General features: G+C 41.2%; 1 protein-coding gene across 3 annotated transcripts in view; it reads right to left on the minus strand.

The window, feature by feature from the left end:
• The window catches only part of MAP2K7 (mitogen-activated protein kinase kinase 7), a 31384-nt gene that overhangs the window by 7992 nt on the left and 585 nt on the right, over positions 1 to 22807 (minus strand). The window contains exons 2-9 of one of the 3 annotated variants that reach the window (XM_083430866.1): positions 15822 to 15869; positions 4795 to 4883; positions 3570 to 3720; positions 2644 to 2710; positions 2389 to 2502; positions 1954 to 2073; positions 1727 to 1834; positions 303 to 482 (exon numbers count right to left, since the gene is read on the minus strand). In XM_083430866.1, coding sequence (XP_083286992.1) covers positions 303 to 482; positions 1727 to 1834; positions 1954 to 2073; positions 2389 to 2502; positions 2644 to 2710; positions 3570 to 3720; positions 4795 to 4883; positions 15822 to 15869 — 877 coding nt within the window. The remainder of the gene's footprint in view (positions 1 to 302; positions 483 to 1726; positions 1835 to 1953; positions 2074 to 2388; positions 2503 to 2643; positions 2711 to 3569; positions 3721 to 4794; positions 4884 to 15821; positions 15870 to 22807) is intronic. The other 2 variants (XM_083430867.1, XM_083430868.1) reach the window with 2 other exon arrangements.

Consider the following 22807-nt stretch of genomic DNA (forward strand, 5'->3'; position numbering starts at 1 on the left):
GTTATCGAGACACATGGTGCATTTCAATGGCTGCAACAAAGCGGGTCTGGCCTAGAGCACTGCTAGGATGAGACTGCTAGGGATCATACCCAACCCATGCAAAGCAGCTTGGAGGAAGAATGACATAAAAGTTTAACAAATAAAAAGTATTTAATTAAATCATACACAAGCTATTCTGAGCAATTTGTAGGAAGAGCAACATACAACGTCAGTTGTTTTTTTTTAGGTTTTTTTTTACTCAGTTCCATCACAGCACAGCAAGATTCCTGCTGCTGTTCTCTCGCCATCTGCCCATCTCTTACCGCCATATATGCTGCGCAACCAGCACTCCGGGTTTTGGCTTTCGAGTCCACCAGCCTCCCACTGATCCCGAAGTCACACAATTTGATTTGCCCCCTCTCATCCAACAAGATATTTGAAGGCTTCACATCCCTATGGATGACACCATGCTTCTCTTTCAGATAGTAGAGCGCTTTGACAATCTGAAAGCAACACATCGGAAACAATGCGGAAGAATTAATCATTGCTCACTATAAGGAAAACAACTCAGAACTAGTCTAGAACTCATGATACCCTTTTATCAACGTGCCTGTAAAAACATGTGCTGCTTAGAGAACAAAGGTTATGCACTCAGCAATCAGTCTGAGGCTTTCGTGATACTTGGAAAAGACAGTTTCAGCTATCTGGGGCAAAACGTCTTGTATACACAACAACTTGTGGGGAGACAGCGTTACAGCACAGCCCTTCAGTCATGTAGATTACCAAGCAGTTTTCAGAGATACCACCGGGGAAAAAGAAAGATGGCATGTTCATGAACTGTTGTTACTATTGAAATGCTGTTACTATTCTTGGAATCCTAAGGTGAGATATTGGGCTTCATAGTTTTCAGTGGGGTATGATAATACTTCAGACTCTTCAACCGAGCCCTAGATTTTACCACATCTCATTATGCAGCATCAGGGGGGGGGGGCATGGCCAAAAGGAAATCAAAACAACCACACAGAACAGAGCACCCACTCCTGGGTTCCAGATTTTGCCAAAATCCGCCCAACAGTGCAGTCACTATTTAAAAAATCTTACTCCCTCTGCTGTCCACAACAGCATTTTGCTCCAAGCAGGGAAGCTTAGCTCATTTCTGTGTGCCAAAAGAGAAACAGACGTGTGAGGCTCAAGTAAATGGAGGAGAATGGTAGATAAAATAACAAATAACAAGTGGAGAATGGTTGCTGTCCCTTCAAAAACAGCAGAAAACACAGCTGAAAAAGAAAAATACCTGGATGCCATAGGCAGGAAGGAGTTTGAAGCACAACACATCTCCTTAAAAGCCGTGATCATGGAAACCTGGAAGCAATTAATGGCTCCTCTGTGTCACAGACAAAACAAGCCAGATTCTAGCTTGTCATGTTGTGTGGACCTGGACTCAGGGCTTGTTTCCTCCAAACAAACCTCAAGTGGTAACCCAAGAATAAACCTTTGTTACTACTCATCAGTTGTTTGGAGGAAACAAGCCATGAGCCCAAGTCCAGGTGACATGACACACCAGATATATAGCTTGTTTTATCTGTGAATCTGCCACAGCTGAAGCAAGGAAGGAGTACTATTAAGTAGCCTATACCAGCATGCTATTCGTTCCATGTTTAGCATGACATGTGAACTGGGCCAATGTCTAGATGGGGGAAATCTGGGATCTAAATGTAAAAAGCAAAACAAAAAACAAAACCCTCACCGCCACAGTCATCTTTCCCAAGATCCTCTCAGGGATAGGCCCTTGGATTCGTTTTTTCAGCTTCTCTGCACATGTGCCCATTAGCTCCATGGCTATAAAAACATCAGTCTAAGGGACGGGGGGGATACAAAAAGAAGTAAAAGTTAAGGTTATTATGATGTGGCTGTTCTAAATACATTGAAAAATACAGGTGGACTTGAGAAAACAGTAGCATCGCCTTCATTTACATTTGTGATGAAAGTTCCAAAGCACTGAACAATGTAAGGACAGTCATGACTCTTCAGCACCACATCCAGGTCCATCAGAATCCTCTTGTTCTCCTCTTTGTTACCAGAACGACGCATTTGCTGAACAGAGAAGAGAATGGGAATTAGGAGCAGAAGTAGAAAGAGACTAAAGAGTCGTGGGTGATAATGCTTTGACCCACAAAGGGCCTCATGGCCCTTAACTGCTTTATGATTAATTCACAGAGCATCACTACTTTCCATCAAAGAAAGTTAAGGCCCACTTAATCCTGCCCAACTGGATTCTCCCTCAGCAGCTGACACAGGAACCAAATAATCTGTGGCACCTAAGAGCAATGAACCCTCTAGAAGTCCAACTCTGCCATTTCCTTTCATCTTAAGATATCTTCCACTCAACACCCAGTAGATCTACCTCACCTTCACAGCTATGATGTGTCCAGTCTTCTTGAAACGCATTTTCCACACCTGTCCACACGTCCCACTTCCAATCTCACCCAGATTTTCTAGGTCATTGATTTCTGCTTGGTATCTCTGTGAGAAGATGAGCACATAGAGAAGCTACTCGTCAATCCATTTTATATTGAAAAGGGTGGGCAGTTGCTTTTGGTTAATTCTTAATATACATCAGACTTCCATATATTTTGAACTACTGCACCTGTCAAGTCAGCTCACCTGCCCTCCGATGGTCAAGTAACCCGTTTGCTTCATAATTTCCTGCAGTTTCTGATCAATCTCTATACTAGAAAGGGAAAGAGAAAAAAGGAAAAATATTGTGTTTGCTTCCATTTAGCCATGGCATACGAACATCTCAGACCCTTCTCTTTGCAGAAACAGGCTCCATCTCTGTGGAGAACCACACATTCTTCTTCTCAACAAGGGCATCTAGAGAACCCTATGAACTAGCAGGTCTCCATCACGAGAGAATTTCTAATATAAATTCAAAGCCAGCAACTCACGTCACTTACATAACAAGACATCTCAATCTGCAGATCAGAACAGTGCAGGTTAAATCATGAGTTTTTATTACCTGTTGAAACCCCAAAAAGCAGCAGGTCCTCTACTAACTCCCAGGGCCATTACTGTATATTTTTGTGTGCATGCTATAAATCACTCATTTAGCAGACAAACTTAGCCCGTTAATTCACAAACAGGAGAGTTTAAACTTTGCATGGGCTGCTACTGATATTACAAAAAAATAATGCAACTCAAGGCAACTAGGGGTTATGAAAGTTCCGTATCTACCTAACAAAGATGGTTTGAGACAGGAGCCCTTTTCAAAAGCTCTGCCTCTTACATCAAAAGAACTGTGTGAAGCAGCTGTTAAGACTGTGGCAATAGCAATAGGCAACAAGATTAAAGTGCCTAGAGAACATTCAGTTCCCCAACACGCTATTATCCACGGCTGTACAGGCACAAGGACAGCAAACGCTTCATGTATTGTGCGCAGACCTGTCTGATCAAATGGCAAGCACAACATAAAACCATTGCTCCAAACTGCTTCCCTTTCTCAAAACAAGTTGGCCCCTCCTGTCTCAATACAGCAGAGAAGATGAGCACAGCACACCAGAACCTGCCTCATTTGGTCTAGTTCTGCTTACCTCTCCATGCTCTTGTTCATGTGGAAGGGGGGCTGAGGAGGCAAGCCCAGAAAGTTTCGGGGGCGTGACGGATGAGTGTGATGATGCTGGGGCGAGCTGTCCAAAGAGGGGGAACGGCTACTTCCATCGTTGGCTAAGGGAAGCTGCAATGCTGAGAGGAGAGGAGAGGGAAAGTCAGGCAGGGAGGCTTCAATGCATGGGCTCCTGGTTCAAGCTAGGTTCCTTTGCAGCCCAAGCCCACAATGTTTCTTGTCTTGAAGGCAGGGGTGCTAGAAAACCAGCCTGTGGTTCCAATAAAAAGTCAGTTGTTACCTTGACTTCTGAGGTGTCAGCTTAGCCCTACTGTACTCCCAAGGTGTTCTAAAATCCCATCTTCTCAAATGTGTGTGGAAGCCACAGCTTTTAACTGTACCATCCTGGGGATAGCCCTGGGCACAATAAATAGGTCTTCCCTTGTTTTCCTGAGAGGGTGGCCAGGCTTCACTCATATGAGGATCCATGCAGCAAGTTAAACTGGATTGTTGGTACCTATGCATATAGTAAAACAGTAGGCATCTGTTGACTGGGAATAAGCCATAAACTGGCATATTCGTGTTACATTGGTAGGCCTGCCTGGTAGGCAGATCAATGACTGTGTGGATATTATACTGGCAAGTTGTTTGCAGGCTTAATCTGGGCCTAAGACTAGGAGGGAGAGTATGTGTGGTTTAAAATTAAACCCATTTTTAGAAAGAACCTGCTTCTGGAACTAAAAACAAAGCTGCCCATCTTGCCTAGTTTCTTTGCCCAGGGGCTTGTGCAGTGAGTGTGATGTGAGATAGCACCAAGAACTTTCTTCCTGCTTGGTCTTAGCACAAGCATATTTAGACAGAGGTCTCTCCTAAGCCTGAAGAGAGCTTTCTAAGGGCAACTATCCATTTTTGAACAAATCTAAAAGAGGGGACCCTTCAGGGCACCTAGATCAAGAAACTGCAGTATCCTGGGAATAGCACAGGCAAGCAGAAGTCATGCTGCACAGGTTTTAGAAACATCTGTTAGTAGCTGAATGGTTAGATCTAATCTTTCCAGCACAATGTGTACAATTATTTGATACTGCAATTCTTTCCATAACCTTTCATATTTTACCTGGTTTCCTGTGTCTACACAGGTTTTAATCCAAAAATAGGAAGACACAGCGAGGCACACAGCCAGAGTACAACAATTCTACACAGACATCCCAACTCACCTCCACTTAGCTCAGAGGCTAAGCAGTGCATCATGAGATCAAGCAGAATACAAAGCCGCAACTCATATTCTTGGTGCCATGGCTTATTTCTACAAATGGGAACAGGATTGTCCCTTAAATCAACCAGTGAATAAGTTGTAGTGCTGTGGTGGGGAAGCTGTGACCCTCCAGAAGCCGGAATCCAACCTGCATCATCCTTGATCAATGGCCATGCTGGCGGGAGGTGGGAGTTCAACAACGTCTGGCAGGACACAAGTTCCCCACCCCGGCCCCAGTGGATTTGCTTGCTCATTTGAAAAATAAAAAGCTCAGCCACACACAATTTCCTTCAACAACCTCAACTTGGCTAAAGTAGAAATACTGACTTCCATATTGCAATCTCACCATTCAATGACAAGGTTGCTCAAGGGAATTCAGTAACGTTATTTTTTAATTTTAATTTCTGAAACACTTCTATCCCCCCCCCCCCAGGTTGCAAATATTAAGGTGGGAGAGGCAGAGAGAGAAGTGCTGCTACTGTCAGTTAGTTATGATAGGTTGCCGGTACTCAAGTGGGTTCTCAAGTACCAGTTTCCTGGTACTTTTTAAAATATAAACAATGAAGCTCTATTACGGTAGCAAAATGTACATCTTCTGTTAAAAGAGCCCCCTTTATATTGCATCCATAATCCTTACAACTGTTGTGTAAGGTAGATCAGTATAACAGGTGGAGAAAGGGATAGTGAGGCTAGCCAAAAGAGGTCATGAAGTGAGATTGTAACAAGGGATGTCTTAACACTCAGATCAGCTTGTTCTTGATATGTTTCACTGTAATGTGCAGTGCAGTCCACGCTACAAAGATTTATAGGATGACAAAATCATGGAGGACATGAGACAACCCCCCAACTGAAGAGTAAGGGGTTTTAAAATTGTGGTTCATCTCAATTAGTACCAGTTCATGAAAACTACTAAAGGTGATGCTTGCTTCTCTTGCAAGTGACCACAAAATGCTTGTACATAATCCCTTGGGGCAGAGGATAGGAGCAAACCAATGGAGTACAGGTCATCTGAATTCAACTCCAAAAAGGAAGCTTCCTCAGCTAGAAAATTAATTAAGGAGAGCTGACTATTTCTGAGAGAGATATATATATATAGGCATAATCGTTTTTATTGCTAAGGACAAGAGAATTCTAAAATGGCCAGTGCAGGATTTTTAAATTCCCTGAAAAGGAGCTTCTAGTATAACCTGAAAGCAAAGAAAGAAAATACAGGAAATGGATGAAAATTTATGCAGTCCAGGTTGGCAAAAAGTACAAGGCGCCAGATTCAGCTAGATGGTCTCACTAGCAGAAGTCCATGCAAATGCTTCCACCACACAACAGGTTTTCCCCCCAATGCCCACCCAGTGGCTGGGGGGGGGGGTGTTTTAGAGACTCCCCAGAATGACACAGGGGGAGTGTAGAGGTTGTTCCATCAAACAAGCAGAACTGCTTGCACCGATAGAGCAATCTCCTCAGCGTTACCTTGAATTTCTCTAAACTTATTCAATTACCAGAAAGGCAAAGATTAAAGCATTAATTACAATGTATGCTATAAATTGGGGACGTGGGTGGCGCTGTGGGTTAAAGCCTCAGCGCCTAGGACTTGCCGATCGCATGGTCGGCGGTTCGAATCCCCGTGGCGGGGTGCGCTCCCGTCGTTCGGTCCCAGCGCCTGCCAACCTAGCAGTTCAAAAGCACCTCTGGGTGCAAGTAGATAAATAGGGACCGCTTACCAGTGGGAAGGTAAACAGCGTTCCGTGTGCTGCGCTGGCTCGCCAGATGCAGCTTGTCACGCTGGCCACGTGACCCGGAAGTGTCTGCGGACAGCGCTGGCTCCCGGCCTATAGAGTGAGATGAGCGCACAACCCTAGAGTCTGGCAAGACTGGCCCGTACGGGCAGGGGTACCTTTATGCTATAAATACAACATAAAGGAAATAGTATGGCTTTTATTAAGGTTTTCTGTTGCAACAGTGAACACAAATTTCTAATGAGAAGTTTGGAGGATATGTTGGTAGGACTGGTTCTGTGGGCAAAGGAGCAGAAGAATCTAAAGGTGCTTCAATTTCCATCAAAGGACTGGGGTATATAGGTGGGTCCTGACTAGCTAAAACACTAATCTTAGAAGCAGCTAACTAGCTGAGGCCTAGTTTCCACAAATAGCAGATCAAGTATGACAGATCAATGGTAGAAATATAAGTGTCATCATACAAGCATCTGCTCTCCAGGTTGTCTCCACCTAGTAGGTATGAAAAGCATTAACCTTTTTGCTTATTTTAGGGGATAAAAACTATTTAAAAGAGGTGGAAATGTTATTGCTGCAAAAATGGGAGATTCAACTCTGATGAAGTCTCAAACACTATTGAATTACATTAATTTAAGAAACCATTATTTAATGTGATATTCCTTCCTGGTCTCCCATAGTTTTCAGAAACACTGCAGTCTTGCTCATGGAACAGCTATGTTGTATTAAAGCTCAGGTTTGGCAACAATTTTTCATAAAGTTTTCAATGGCATAGGCTTTAGATTTAAAGGAGCCACACATAGCATTTCAAAAAACCTTTTCAGCACCATAACATATCTTTGGTTTGCCCTGGGAGAGCTATGGAAGAGTGTCCTCAGAAACAATGTAAAGAATAAAAAAACTCATTATGAGTTTATTCCTTTAACTGGCTTTTTCATTCTTTTTATAATTTGGCTTTTCTTCCCACACCAGTGTGCATAGGTTAAAGAAAGGGTATATTACTTTGCAAGTGACTTCAAAAGCAAAGTGCTACAGCAATTAGTGAAGTTAACAGAATTCTGCATTGAGAGGACAGCCCATCCATTTTGAAAATCAACACTACAAAAATGAACAGAGATTGGTCTTAAGCTCATTAAAAACCCATCTGGTAGGATCCATGTCATTTCAAAGTTTTCTTGGAACATATGCTGATATTCAACATTAGTCATGCTCAGAACAGACCTTCTCAAATAAATGGACTCTGGCTTGGACATAGGTGCATATCACTATAGTATTTTAAGCCTCTGCAGTTCAAATCCGTCAAACACTTTTGACTGCCATCTAAATATGTACACCATTTCTGTAGATAGTTTCGGGCAATATTCTGTTTATAAGTTAAAGAATCAGGGACATTTTTTTGATTTAGAATTACATTTTGTATCTGTTTCTTTTACTACAACATTTTTTAATGAGTACCTTAGGGTTCTGAAAGAGCAAGGGATCCAGGGGCCAATATACCAAAAGGGTGAGTCAGGATTATGTCTACAACAAAAATGACTGCAGTTATAAGCAAATGATAATTTTCATAATTTTTCTGGATAGAAAATCATCATTTCACCAAGTCCCACACTGAGTAGACATTTACAAGTGAACTGAGCTACAATCTCAAAAGTTTTCTTCTGGCTTCACTTGGTTTTTTAAAAAATTATCTCTCTTATAAAACATTCAGTCTTACCTCTCCAATGGCTCTCTATTGCATGCTCTTATAGCAGTGGTTTGGGGCTTCCTACTTTTGGGAACACATTGATTTGTCAAGCACAGATAGGATTGTGCCTATAGCAAACTGCAAGCAGTAGATTAAAGTTGCTTAAGAATCTCTATTAACAAAAGCAAGCCAATGAAAACCAATGAAGCCAACAAAACCAATGAAGCAGCATAATTTAACCTTGGAGGGAGTGAAACCTATAAAGTGAAAATAATACCTTAATAAGAGTATTGTGATGGACAAACACTGCAAAGTTTATTGGCAAAGAAGTAGCAGTTTTGCCATTTAAAAATGTGTTCCAGAAGCCTCTACAGCAGCGGTAGCAAACACAGTGCTCTCCAAATGCTGTTGGACTCAAACTCCCACCAGCCCAGCTGGCTTGGCTAATGGTCAGATAAGATGGGAATTCAAGTCCAGCAACATATGGAGGGCAACATGTTGGGTACCCCTGCTCTACAGAATTCATTGCTGTTTTCTCCTGCCTCCTTAGGAACATAATGTTTCTTATACAGTCAGTCTCATGGGACTAAACCAGTTTGGCAGTGAGTAATTCTATTTGGGAATATGGTTTGCCAAGAAACTGCATTTCAGCTGCCTTGACACACAAACAATTATCTAGGCAGATACGAGTTTTTGTACCAGGCTGGCTTATATCTGAATCATATGTGCCATATCTAGCACAATGCAACTGTGCTTGCTTGGCCCCTGGTAGTGGGTCTGAACTATGTGATATGCCTCTCCTGATTGATGGAAGAGGAGTGGCATATATTAATCTCGGGGCTTACTCATATGTTGTAAGACAGACAGAAGTGGCAGCTTTCACTTTCCCCCCAATTCAACTGTAACTTGGGATTTGTTTATCTCTGAGATCTGCAGGTTCCACATTAAGAAGAGAAGAAGAGTTTGGATTTGATATCCCGCTTTTTCACTACCGGAAGGAGTCTCAAAGTGGCTAACATTCTGCTTTCCCTTCCTCCCCCACAACAAACACTCTGTGAGGTGAGTGAGGCTGAGAGACTTCAAAGAAGTGTGACTAGCCCAAGGTCACCCAGCAGCTGCATGTGGAGGAGCGGAGACGCGAACCCGGTTCCCCAGATTACAAATCTACCGCTCTTAACCACTACACCACACTGGCTTAATGAAGTCTTGAACTTCTTCTTATACCCTTCTTTATAACATAAGAAAGAGTTTTCAGAACCAGTAGCAGAATCACGTTTGTTGAAGTAAGGAGAAAGAGAGGCAGATATCATGAAAGGACACCGGCTTCTCTCTGGTTTCGCCATCTTTAATGGAGCTAAGGTACCCTCCAACACAAGGACAGTCAGGATGCTTCTGCAAACAAAAAAGGGCTTATTCTTCTTGGGTTAAGCACGTGCTTTCTTTGATGTGTAGTTAGAAAGGTGAGCATATGAACCAAAGTTTCAACTGAACTGTCCAGACTAGCATGGATGGGGACCCTCTGGAGAGCAGCAGAGAATTCTGCCTGGAAGCTGATGGGCTTGAAGAAAGTAGAGGATTATCAATCATGCTGCACCGAACAGGATAAAGGGTATACTCTCTTAATCCTAGATATCAATATACCAATTCAGAAACCCAGAAACGTTAATGCTTGTGAAAATACTGTATGGCAAATCTAGCTGCTATTCTCCCCATCACACCCTACTGCACTGCACACCTCCCCCTTGCATCCAAATATAGTAATAGTCTGTAAAGGAGAAATCCATTCTTATAACACGCTCCCCGCTCAAGCTCTCAATCGAAGAAGTCTGCATGCTACACTACAGCTTGATCATGCAAACCTGTCAGCCTCTGTCTGCCAAAAGGAGAACCACAGCAAAGGAGAAAATCATGCTGCAGAAATGCTCAATCAATCCAGTACAATACTGGAAAAGGTTACATTAAAGGGGAAGAAAACGGTTGTAGTGGGAAGAACAGGACATGGAAGAAAGCCAAAACAGAAGCAGAGCAAAGCAGGAAGGTTCAGTTGATGGGCATAAGCAGGTACTGCACACAGGATGGAAGCAGAGGAAAAGAGAAACACTAGTTAGGCTGCTGACATTGGAGTATTCACCAGATACTTCAGATGATGTGGTTTGCCAGCTATGGGGCATAACCCTACATGGCCATTTCAGGCCAGCACTGACTGAATTCAACATGAACTCTACTTTGAATGACAATGGCTAGGAACAGGGAGGCAGAAGTGCAGGCAGAGCAGACTCACACATTTTGCAAGCTTCATAAATCAGCTTAAATTATTGTAATGGTGATAGCTAAGCTAAAAGGACAACCCAGTTCCAGCTGCTGGCATGCCCATACAAGGCTTTTCTTTAAACCAGCAGTTTAACCAGAGTTGAAACCAGGCTCAATGTACCAATCATATTAAATGTGATAGAAACTTGCACCAGATGTATTTGAAAAAAAGATCTCTTGTGTTAAGAGCAAATTACCAACTTATTATTTTAAGTCATGGAAATTATTATTTTTGCAAATCACCTCTAAACTGAGACTGCTGATAGAGCTTATATACCTGACTGCTCAAGAAAGGCACCTGGAGTTTCATGGCATAATAATGTTTTCTTTTGCTTAAACTTCCCACATTGCAGCTTTAAGGCATTCCCCTAAAGCCAGTTCAAATAGCTCCATATTGTCTCTGCTTGTAAGCCACTAGTTACTTTAAACCAGGAAGCGGTGGATTTAATGTGATTTAATATTCTGATTAAGAATGCATGAAATAACCACACATGTGATAAAGGGTTAAAATTAAATCGTCATAAACCAGGAAATTAAGTCCCTGATGCTTCTAGAGAATGAGTTACAAAGTCAGTATTACTGATATGTTCTCAGTGAAATATGTCTATCTATGCAATAATAAATAAAAAGTCCTGCATTTTAGCAAAGAGATTTCCATGAAAAATTGAAACTAATAGAAGTCAAATTTCTAAAGCCACAATCCTGCTGGGTTAGGTGGGGAAAATATATCTGACCTTCAGAAGTATTAGAAAGATAACTGTGAATCCTCCGTATTTCCAAAAATATTTGGTTATATTTAATTATGCTCTGTGTCAGTCCCCATGCCTTTAATTTTAAAAACCCAATCAGTATTCATAGGTTTAGCATTTGTTCAAAATCTGAAGTTACACCAAATATTATCACTATCCTGGAAGTTCAAGGCTCACAAACCATGCAGTCACTTCTAAGATCACTTTCTCTCAAGAGATGATGAAATGAAGGCACATACAAATGTATTTCAGCTATCCAGACAAACTGGCATTCTTCTGAACATACATTCTTCATGGGCCATGGAGATCGGCTGCCTTTTTATGGAAGGTACTTTAGAGACAGTGACTTATATCCAATGTTAGTCATATCACTGAAATTAATGGACTTGACCAACTTAAGGTGACCAATTTCAATGGTTCTAAGTAAATGGATAAAATTCCATCACTTGATCCTGTTTCTTCCTGGCATATACTGAATTAATCCTGTGCCAGGCAAATTACAGATCTGATTATGAGTGAGGTTCAAGGAACGCCAACCAACCACACAGGGAATGAGAATGAAGACTAGACTTAACACTTCCTTTTAGCTTTCTATTTGAATATTTAAAAAAAAAAAAACTTTTACAAAGAAAAATAGGCCTGGCAACGGAAGTGACAAAAGGAAGAAAGCATGTTATCTCAGGGTTTTTTTTTTACTTCTAGTGACTGAGACAGCCTTCATGTGGTAGCATGTGGTAGCATTCCAGAGTCACAAATACAGTGAAGCATCATTGGTCTGTTACATTTCTGCGAAGGAGTGATTTTTTGCTATATAAGGCCAAGCTGGTCTCTATATAAGCAAGCAATCTTGAATTCTGTGCTTAATTTTCTTTTAAAAATACAATCTACAGTTCGTCCCTGTGAAATAATGTATGCAAATAAAATCAAGTGGCATAATTTGTCATCGTTGCTCAATTTGTATGGATTTTTTTTTTTCATTTGGGGATATTTGAAATTGTTTATTCTCCAATGGTTGTCATGCGGACGGTAGGCAGGACTTCCATAACAATGGGAGGCAAAGGTTCTTTTCACACAAGGAGACTTTAAAAACAATATTGCCTAGAAGGGCCATTTTAATAATGTCTACCTCCAACCTGCCGTTCCGCTACTGGACTGCAAGTGCTTCTGTATCTTTTCCCCCCCAAGACAACAATCTATAGGCCTTTCATAACTCAGGCCTCTTGTGATTGAGAAGACAAGCTAAGCAGGCAAAGGCCAAGACAGCATTTGAATGAAAAAGTTAACTAGAGCATGACACAGAATCATCTGTAGAGGGATAAGAGCAGTTTCAGGTTGCAGAAACTGCAAGCTGAGAGATGTGGGCCTGCGTCTTTGCGCTCTGGAAACTTCCCTTCCATAATGAAGCACAAAAATGGTTTTATTTTAATTCTAGCAGCTGCATTCTATCTTCCTAATCTCCCCATCCTCCAAAACCTGGTCATTTTTAGCACCAAGCATTCTACTACCTATTCCAAATGAAATGGCTGGGGAAACTCAGCCAGATGGGTGGGATATTATATTATTATTATTATTATTATTATTATTATTATTATTATTATTATTAAATGCAGCATGCTGTCCCACAGAACAGGATGCAGAACTTGTGGCTCTCCAGATGTTCCTGGACTACAACACCCATCATCCCTCACCACTGGCCATGCTGGTTGGAGCTCATTAGAATCCAACAAGATCCCCCAACCCTGGCTTAGAAAGTGGTTGTACAGCAGTACTTAGTGAAATAACTCAAGCCTATATTGTTGCCTGCATCCCAAAATGCATATAGCTTATATGCCTTTTCACTTCTACATTAATGAAAAGAATAAAGATTCTGAATATCCATTTTAAAACAAACAGTCCATCAATCATTGGAGAAGTGTACCAGAGAGGAAAAGTGGCACTGCACCGTTTAAATTGCAAAATGTCTCACTCACTATCCAGCAATATGATCCATGAATCCCTTTGGAATTCAAGCAGCAAGCTGCCATGTTCCTCTTTGACTACATTTACCCAGAAAGAAGACATGGAAGTGCACCATTTACAGAAAAATCCTAGGCATGGCTACTTTTAAAGTCCCAGTGGTCTCTCACATTTCAGGGAGGAACATGTTTTTTGAGACACAGCTAATGTATTTTATACAGGTAGTTGCCAATCCTATATATTTGCAAGTGTCACCTGGGTTTCTTCATCTGCCAATTCAATAGACAGCTTACAAAATAATATTTGTGGGATTGTTCTTTGTCATTAGACTTCTAGGCAATAAAAGACACAGTGGTCATATTTTAAACTTTCTATACAGCCACAATAGAAAAAAACAATTCAAAGTTAAAGCTGGAATCTTCCCATTCCCTCAAATATAAGAGAAATTAACTAAAATTAAGTTTTCCAATAAATAATTGAAAAAAATGAAGCCAAAACGTTGGAGCTGAGATGGGATTTTGTGGCAGTACCTGATCAGGTGTGCAGACTCAAGTGAAACTAACCCACCTTGCTCGCAAGCTGCTCTGGTTGCATAGTTAACCTTGGTCAACAGTGAGTTGCCTGTACCATGTGCACTTCAGATGGCTGCCATGAACTGGCAAGTCAAGAGGAACACATGCTTAAACCTAATAATCATACAAACTATCAATCTGCTGCTTTTAGAAGAAAGTGTTAGAATAATAACTACTTGAAAATGGAAGGGTAAGAAATTCTGCTGGATGGCAGCTGCAAAGAACAAGTGGCATAGCACAAAAGCACAGGTAAGAGCTAGTGGAAGGCAAGACTGGAAAGCATTGGAAGGTAATCTAATGAAACACATTCCCATCCTGAAAGGCTTCAAAGCACTGTAAGGCAAGCATCCACTAGACAAAATGGCAGACTAGCCCCTGTACTTTCTATACTCAAAGACTGCTGCCTCTAGGGTAGAAAAACAATGCAGTAGCTGTTTCACAATGCACAGCTAAAGTAGCTCAGGGTAGAAGGTGAAGAAACCCATTTGCATAAACTAAAGACTGTGACATTAACATTTACAGAGCAACCCTCTTCATGTACTACCATGGACTCGTCCAATCTGCCATGGATGCTTTGGTTGAGATTCCTGCATTGCAAGGACGAGATAACCCTCAGGGTCCTTTCCAACTCTACAGTTTTTGATCCTATGATTCTATAAGCACCAATATGCCCAGAACCTAATTAATTCATTAATCTTAATAAGAGATATCGCTACAGCAATATTAACAGTACAGCATCCTTTTAACTTCCAGAGCATAATTTTAACATCCAGAAGATCAAGGACAGCTCTCTGTAAGAGGCAGGGAAGATTCCAGCACCATGCAACAGCAGCAACTAATTAAAAAATGAGGAATTAACTTTATTTCTGCTGTAGACTCCTACCCCGTATCATGTAGGGTATGGCATTAGATCTGTGCTTCACTGAATTTTATTAACTGTTTAATGCATGTTCTTAAACAATAAAATAAAATAAAGCTATCTCTCACCTGACCGTATATTATCCAATTACAGCTTATTTAGGTAGCAATTATATATTTACGGCACACATCTCCAAAATATGTGCAATAAAAGCCCCAGTGAATAACACTGGTCCAGAGAATTGTCTGAAATAGCTCATTTAGGTCCATGTCTGAAGCTTAGCATATTTGGGACCAAATGATACCTAGACAGGAATCTGCATGGAAAACCTGTTAATAGTAATCAAAATTCTTTTGGGGGGAAAGAGGCATACAAAGGTATCAAATACATATAAAAATATGCCCTCCTGAGATTATATCAGAAACATAGTCTGGCACCGTTGTGGGATGCAGCAGACACTACTAGGAGCTTCATAGAAATCTGAGCCCTGCTCAACTCTAAGGAAAGCTACTCTGTTCCCATCTTAAAATCCCTACAGCAGCTGCCCTTGACTAAGAGGGCAGTCTTGACTTCCTGCCCTAAAGCAAACTAGTGTACAACAGCACTGACAGTTTGCTTCTGGGTTCTACCTCAGAGGCAACTGCACATCACAAAAAGCAGAGCCTATTTAATTTTGCTGTATGCAGGTTGACATTTTGACATTGCCTTTCCATTCAGGAAAATCTAAGGAAATGTATGGCAATATGAATTTCTGCCATTTGCCACTTGAGGGCTCTGGCACATTAAAGTGGAAGGTGGAAGATAGAAGGTGGGAAATATCAGTGTGAAAATTTAATGGTTACCTGTCTTCAGAAAGTGCTTTGACATCATCAGGAAAGGAAGGTGCTAAGCAACTACTGCAGCTGTGGACAATCAAAACATGTTTTCATGCATGGCCTTACATACCGCTTTGCCTAGCCAGTCTTGGCAAGTAAGGCTAGATCAATAGTAAAGGAGAATACGAAAGTGGGGAAGGAAGCAGGGTCAGACACACACTTGGAAGAGAAGCAGACAAGTGGCAATTCTATGCAGTTGAAGGAAGCATTAAATAAATGATGCAAGAAATCCAAGCTGCGATGATAAAAAGTTCTGGTACCTGCACGTTGGGATGGAGCGGGAGCAGGGCTTAGAGTGATCACAATAACTGGATTGGGAAAAGGAAGAAAAAAACACGATAAATCACAACAGAAACAATCAAATCATCAAAATGAAAATAACTCATATTCAAATCAATTTCAGGATAAAGAGTGGAGGTGGCAAGAAACCAACAAAGGGGACAGACAAGGTGAAAATGTGATGCGTCAAACAGTAAGGAATCAATTCCACAGGTTTCACATCCCTAGCGCTTCTAACATGAAAAACAGCTATGGTTCTTGTTGTTAGTCAACAATTCCCTTGCACAGCAGTGTTCTGGTCATTGGCCTTCCTTCATTCCAGAAAGCAAAACCCATTCACTATGGCGTCATCAACAATCTAGCCCAGTGCTTCACAATCATAGATATACATGAAATGTACTTAAAGGACCCAGGGGCAAAGCTCTAATTTTTCAAAGTCAGCATCGTCTATGTTCCAAGATTGCACCTGGCTGACTATATTATGTGCATCAAACTCCACTTCTTTTAGGCACCAATGCCGTTCAAATATTTCATATTCCTAGATGCCTAGGAAACCTTTTATCTGTGATGTTCCAAGGTCTGATCACAGTATAAAGACTTGCTTTAAAGGCCATGATCTTGCTATACTCTCAAAATGACGTTTACTAACAGCATTTTAAACCATAAGAGGTAACTAGGATAATCTAAAGACGATAACATAAATTATGCTCCTTGATTCTATTTATGTTACACAGACCTCTCATAAGCAACATCTCATGAAATATTTTCTACTTTAAGGTATCAAAACATTCTAGTTTTTACCCAAGTACTCAGATGCTAATAACTTCTCTTCATTTCCCCTTGAAAATTGCTTTCTAAAAGACTTCCACCCCAACTGATGCACGTAAGTAATTTCTTTTTTGTTATAAAATATGCCCATTCTCTAAGAAAAAATAAAAGGTAAAAAAAATCACAAAGTTTTTAGTTGATCCCCAAGACGTAGAAGCAGAAATGATTGCTCCTGCTTTTGAAAGCTAATGAGATTTAAAAACAACTGATAAAAACAGTATCTTCTGCTAACAGCCTCTACCTCAGGGATGAAGGACCTGGGGTCCTCCAGAAGTTAATAGACTTCCAACTCCCATGAGACCCAGACAGCACTGCCAATTGTCAGGGATGATGGGAACTGGATTCAAACAACCTCTGTAGGGCCTTAAGTTCCCCACCCGTACTCTAGCTTATCAAAAGAAAACCGCCACTATCTGAACCATCACCTTATTTCTTCTTTCATTCTGTTGGACCACCACTACATGCCCTGAAAGGAAACAAGATCTGAAATAGGATATGAACTCCTTGCTTCATGATAACACATGGAAGTTAATTAACTGGCTTACTGATCTAAATAATGTTATAAGCAATATGAACAGCAAACAAAGTACACCTGCTCGTAACATCAAATCATATACATACAATGAAAAGCTCTCTGGTATTGCTTCTTGCAGACTGAGGCATAAGGCAGTGGTTTTCGATCAGTGTGCCATGGCAACCTGGGGTGCCTTGAGTGATGTTCAGGGGTGCCATGGGCAATACTGGCCTCTGTCCCTCTTTTCCTCCCTTCATCTGATGCTTTCTCACATCTCTGCCTCCAAAAGGTCTGCACAGTTGTTTGTTGCGGCAGCCTTGGCTACAAGCTCCCAGGTGAATGGTGTGTCTGGAGCTGACCAGGGCGTGCTTCCCAGGCCCCTGTGGGGCAGTGAGAGGAGGCACCTCTCTTTGGGGCAGGGGAGGCAGCTCAGATACCAGGGGTAGCAGCTGCAGATGCCCAGAGGACTCCCATGGGGAGAAGAGAGGAGGCTGAGGGAGCCCTCCACAAGGGAGCTGCCAGCTCGGCAGGCAAGGGGTGACATAACTGGGCTCCTGAGCCCCACAGGGGTATCGCACAAAGAATGTAGTTGGTCAAGGGAGCCATGGACCCCAAATGGTTGAAAAACTGTGCCATAAGGATTACTTGGTAGGACTTATGTCACAATGAAATCAATTTTATAACCTACCAATGATGGCATCATTCACATTAAAAACCTAGTTATACTTCCAAATATATTCTCTTGAGCTTTTATACTCTTCAAAACCAGTTCAAGACACCATTTATTGTGAATATTAATTGTAAATGTATAAGAAATCCCAATTTCCACTCCGTTTTTGCAAGTAAGAGCCTGAATAAACAAGAACTGATGCTCACCATCTTAATAAAATAAATCAAGAAGCCATGTCTCGGTCATCATTTTACTTTCCCCCTCATTTTAGTCATGGGTTCACTAAGAGACATTGGGAAGCAAATCTCTCTAAACTACAGCCCCTTTCTTAAAAGTGGTACATACAACTTTATAGAGTTGCTATGATCACATTATCACTGAAAAGTGTTTTTACACAAGAGCATTGTTACAAGAATTATAAGTATGAGAAGTCTATACCAATGTAGCAACTTGTCAAAATTCTACTTGCCTCATGCTAATAATTTTAAAAGGTGTCTTAAATTGTCATTATTAAGTTAAAATGGATTAACCTGATCTGCTTTAAAAGAGAGAATTTCAGCAAGGCAACTTTCGAACACTCCATTTTCATCACGTTCATTTACATCTGGCATATAAGCACCCAACAGCACAAACCAGAAGTCACACATATTCTACAGGAAACTACTATTAACATCTTCTTACAAAAAGCCTGCAATTATGAAGACATGGCCACATAAGTCATTCTCAAATTTCATTCTCTAAAAGGATACCTACATGCAAAATGAGATGCGATAGCCTGAAATGTGAATCAAAGTGCAGTGTAGAATTCAGGAATTTTATATCAGAAGCTTGAGAGTACGGCAAAAAACATCAAGTACATAATAGCTTTTTGTTGCCTTTGTGGACTACCCAGAACAAAATAGAAAGAGTTGAAATTCATAAAAGTCACCTTCAATAAAAACTTTTTATTCTGCATAAAGCAGACTGAAAGACTCACATTACACTTAAGTTTGAGGCTAGTGTGTAAAACAAAAATCCTGGAGGTGCATCTGGACTCTCCATAAAGCATAAACTTTTGTTTCTCCTTTTAATCTCTCACCTACACTACCCTTGTCTCATTCCACTAGAGAAACCAAGTGTATGTATTGTCCTTTTTAAATGAATACAAAACCTCCTCTACCTCTACGATCTGGTAAATTAGACTTTCTCTGTTAAATAGCTGTGGATCATCCGACAAAGTAGGAAGGATACAGAGCTTGGTTCTAGTTCCACTATACCATATAAGAAGGTCGCATCTATTCTTATGAAGAAATGCTTCTTAATTAGGGAAGGACCATGACTCTGTCACTCTTGTGAAATATTTTGTAAACATTCTTAAGGTTAATGGGGTACATTATTAGGCATTCGTGAACACTATCTCCCTCACACAAATGTGTGAAAAGTAAGCATACAAGATTTCAGAAAGACAGAATGTGACCTAAACAGAAGTACATTGAATAAATATTTAGAAAGCCTAGATCAGAAATGGTTATTCAATTGGATGGGGGGTTAGTTCAATGACTCTCCCCATGTGTTCAAAGTTAAGGGGTTTGCAGAACCACATGAGCAGGAATTGGCTCTTGCCAATTACACAGCAGGAAGGCCCACTCACCTGCAATTAGCACACAGGAGAAGGGGCTCTACAAATATACCAACATCTGTGCATCAAGATCCCAACTTATGTGGAGAACCTTGATGCACACGACTGATGTTTTACCGTGGTTTCCTATTTTGTTGGAAGCCTCCCACAGTGTTGGGTAACCCAGTCAGATGGGTAGCAAATAAATAACTATTATTATTATTAGTAGTAGTAGTAGTAGTAGTAGTAGTATAGCAAGCCTCTTTTCACATAATAAAGTGTGGGGTACAGGGCTGCTAGATGCTGCAATAGAGCCAGGATTAACTCATGCAGCCCCACAATCCTCCTCACATAGTCTCTGAATACATGGAAGGGTTATCAGAAACCTCCCCTAACTAATTACACACACATAACCTACTAACCTATGGTAACATACACAGTGTAATCTCCACTTCCAGCTTCTAGACTCAGGATTGAAAGAAGCTACATCCAAGCCACAAAACCTCAATGGAAAGTGGAACCAGAAAGCATTACACTCACATTAAACCCACAACTAGTTGTAGGAGCTAAAGCATCCCTTCCCATCCCCCACCCCCGACATCCTGCACCAGGTGAGCTGATTTGAAAAGTGGCTCAAAACTGAATCTGTTCTTTGTTCTTTATTGGATATTAAAGAACAATTCAAATATTAGCATTACACTATTGGAACTGCTCGTCTATATCCTGGATTCAGAAAACCCCAGTACTATGTAGATACAAGAACCACGTGGGTGCATGGGATAATATAATTACTTCCCACACCACCAGGATAAGAAACAACCACATTCCAATTTCAATCTCAGCAGAGATCATGTAATACAAGGACCAGAAAACAGAAGAGAATCCCATTCTGTCTCTGGCCAGGACAGCAGGGCCACTGGGAACCTGCACCCCCTGCCTCACAGGAAGTAAGGCAAAAGGGAGACCAGTCTGGCCCCATTCATCAGCCAGAGAATGAGCAGCTGCCGGAATTTGCTTCCTCCCTCCCCCTTGCTTCTAGAAAGAACACTCAACTTCAATTGCCAGTTGCCCTGAGACTAGAGAGCTGATGAAAAGCAAGCTCTGGTCCCATCCAGCAGCTGCTAGATTGTATGTGTGAATTGGGGGTGGGGGTGGGGGGTTGTATTGTTACCTCCTGCTTGTAAGTTGCCTTGAAAATTGTTTGATTGAAAGGTGGGACATAAATCATCAAAATTAATAAATAAGCATCCACTCACATGATGTTTGTTTGTGCACATTATCACGGCACTGCAGGTCCAGACAGTGTTGAAATAGCTCCCATGCTCCAGAGGTAATTCAACTTTAAAAGCAGTGAGGAACAGATGAGCTTCACATTTTTCCTCCTTTAACTGACTTTAAAGGGAAATCTTCCGCCTTTCTCAGTGACATAGCTACTTCTGGATTCTGCTCCAGCAGTAGGCAAATGCATGCAGTAGAGGCAAATGCAGGGACAGAGACATCCCAGGCACTATGCTGAATGGGGTAGAGTCTACCTACCTGCACAGGTAAGAGCCCTGTGCCTGCACCAAAACTTTGAGCTGTCCATGCTTAAATCTCAGTTGTTATAATTGGAGATTTGCTCCAGCCATAGTAAGACTATCAGAGGTACTCTGATCAACATATTAAGCCATTGGCTTGTCAGAAAATATTTATGATTTAGATTTTTTGTTCATTTAACTCTCGCCCTGGCAATTTCACCTTGGCCACACAAGTAAGTGCCTTATTCACAGAGACAGACTATACAGCTAGGATAATCTATTGCCAAACAATTAGAAATCAGATTTAAAAATATTCCAAATCTTTTCAATGTCACTATCATTGTACTATACATTCTATGTTGCTTATGACAAACTTATACATGTTATCAATACACTTTCTAATATTTTGTCCTGTGTGCCAAGTAAACTAGTAGCAATACAATACAATTACAGGGGGAAATCCTTCAGTGATACAAAAAAATATTATTCCATGTTAAATTTCAGCTCTGTATCTCAAAACATGGGTCAAACAGCTATAGTAAGCATAAAAACTTGAGCTGTTGGTTGATCATGAAAATTTTAGTCTGTTCAAAACCAGTAGCTCAAGTTTGTAGGTTTTGGCCCATACTCTACTCTACTGACTGAGCTTTTCTGGCTGTGAACAACCCTGACAACTTTATTAAAGGGAGGCCTATAAATATGCCAAATAATTAAGTTCCTCCCTCAGCTCTCTTCTAAGTGAATATATTCACATCTTGCCATCAGTGATTCCCAAACTGCATGCTGGAGCATCTAATGTGTCATGAGAGAGGCTGAAGTGTGTCTTGAAAGAATTAAGTCACCATATTGGATGCCTACACTTGTCTATATCCCTCAGCATATGGAAGCTACAGGTAAGTCCTTGCCATAGTCCATGGTACAATTGGCAAGTGCTTAGTCTTCCTAGAAACACCAATGAAGATAACTAAACAGAAACAGTAAACCAAGATGCACTATTAACTAGACTATGACACAAGAAGGATCCCTGACACACATCTGAGTATAGGGTGAAAGATGCATTCAATTTTAATCCAAGATGGGGTGGGGAAACCATATGAGTTTTGGAAGCACTGCTATATACACAATATGGAACTTTCCTGTATTTAAATTAGAACTTAAATAAAGAGCTCTTGTGAACTTCTTTGTTTACAAAAAGATACTAGTCCAGCAAATGACAGGAACCTGATCTAGAGAAGCATACACTTGGGGACATTTCTGAGCACAGCATATCCCTATTTCATGGTATTCCTAACCCACCCCTCCTCCCTCTCCATTGCAGAGTGTGAGCAGTTGCTTAGACTTCCCTAACTTTAAAAACATAGTTATAATATGGCAATTGGGGGATCCTAAATCCACTTTTACTTCCTCCAGTATAACAGTTACAGTATAACTCCTTGTATATCAGTTTTTCTAATCAGAATACAGTACATGGGAACTCCTCTTGGCCCCACGAAAGCAACTCTGAGCTCTAAGTACTGTCCTCATTTTTAAAGAAAATCTCAAAGAACCACGGTCCACTAACGCCATCACATCATAAGCTCAACACACAGGTGGTTTCCGATCCCCAGGAAGATCGATTAGCCTAAGGTCCCCAATGACCTCCTGTCGGTGCCCCCCACTGATACACTCATTTCTTCTCCTTCCACCCTGAGTCCTCCTATAAAAACCCACACGCAGATCATAGCCCGGGCACTAGGTCCCAGGTCCCAACTCTGTTCCCTACATGTTCCTTCCTTCCCGAACTCTTCCCCGCCCCCCACGCCCACGCCTTCCTCCAAGTCCCTTCCCCACTGGATTCTTTA

This window comes from Podarcis tiliguerta, assembly GCF_965153285.1.
Source record: "Podarcis tiliguerta genome assembly, chromosome: 2".
Classification (NCBI taxonomy): Eukaryota; Metazoa; Chordata; class Lepidosauria; order Squamata; family Lacertidae; genus Podarcis; species Podarcis tiliguerta.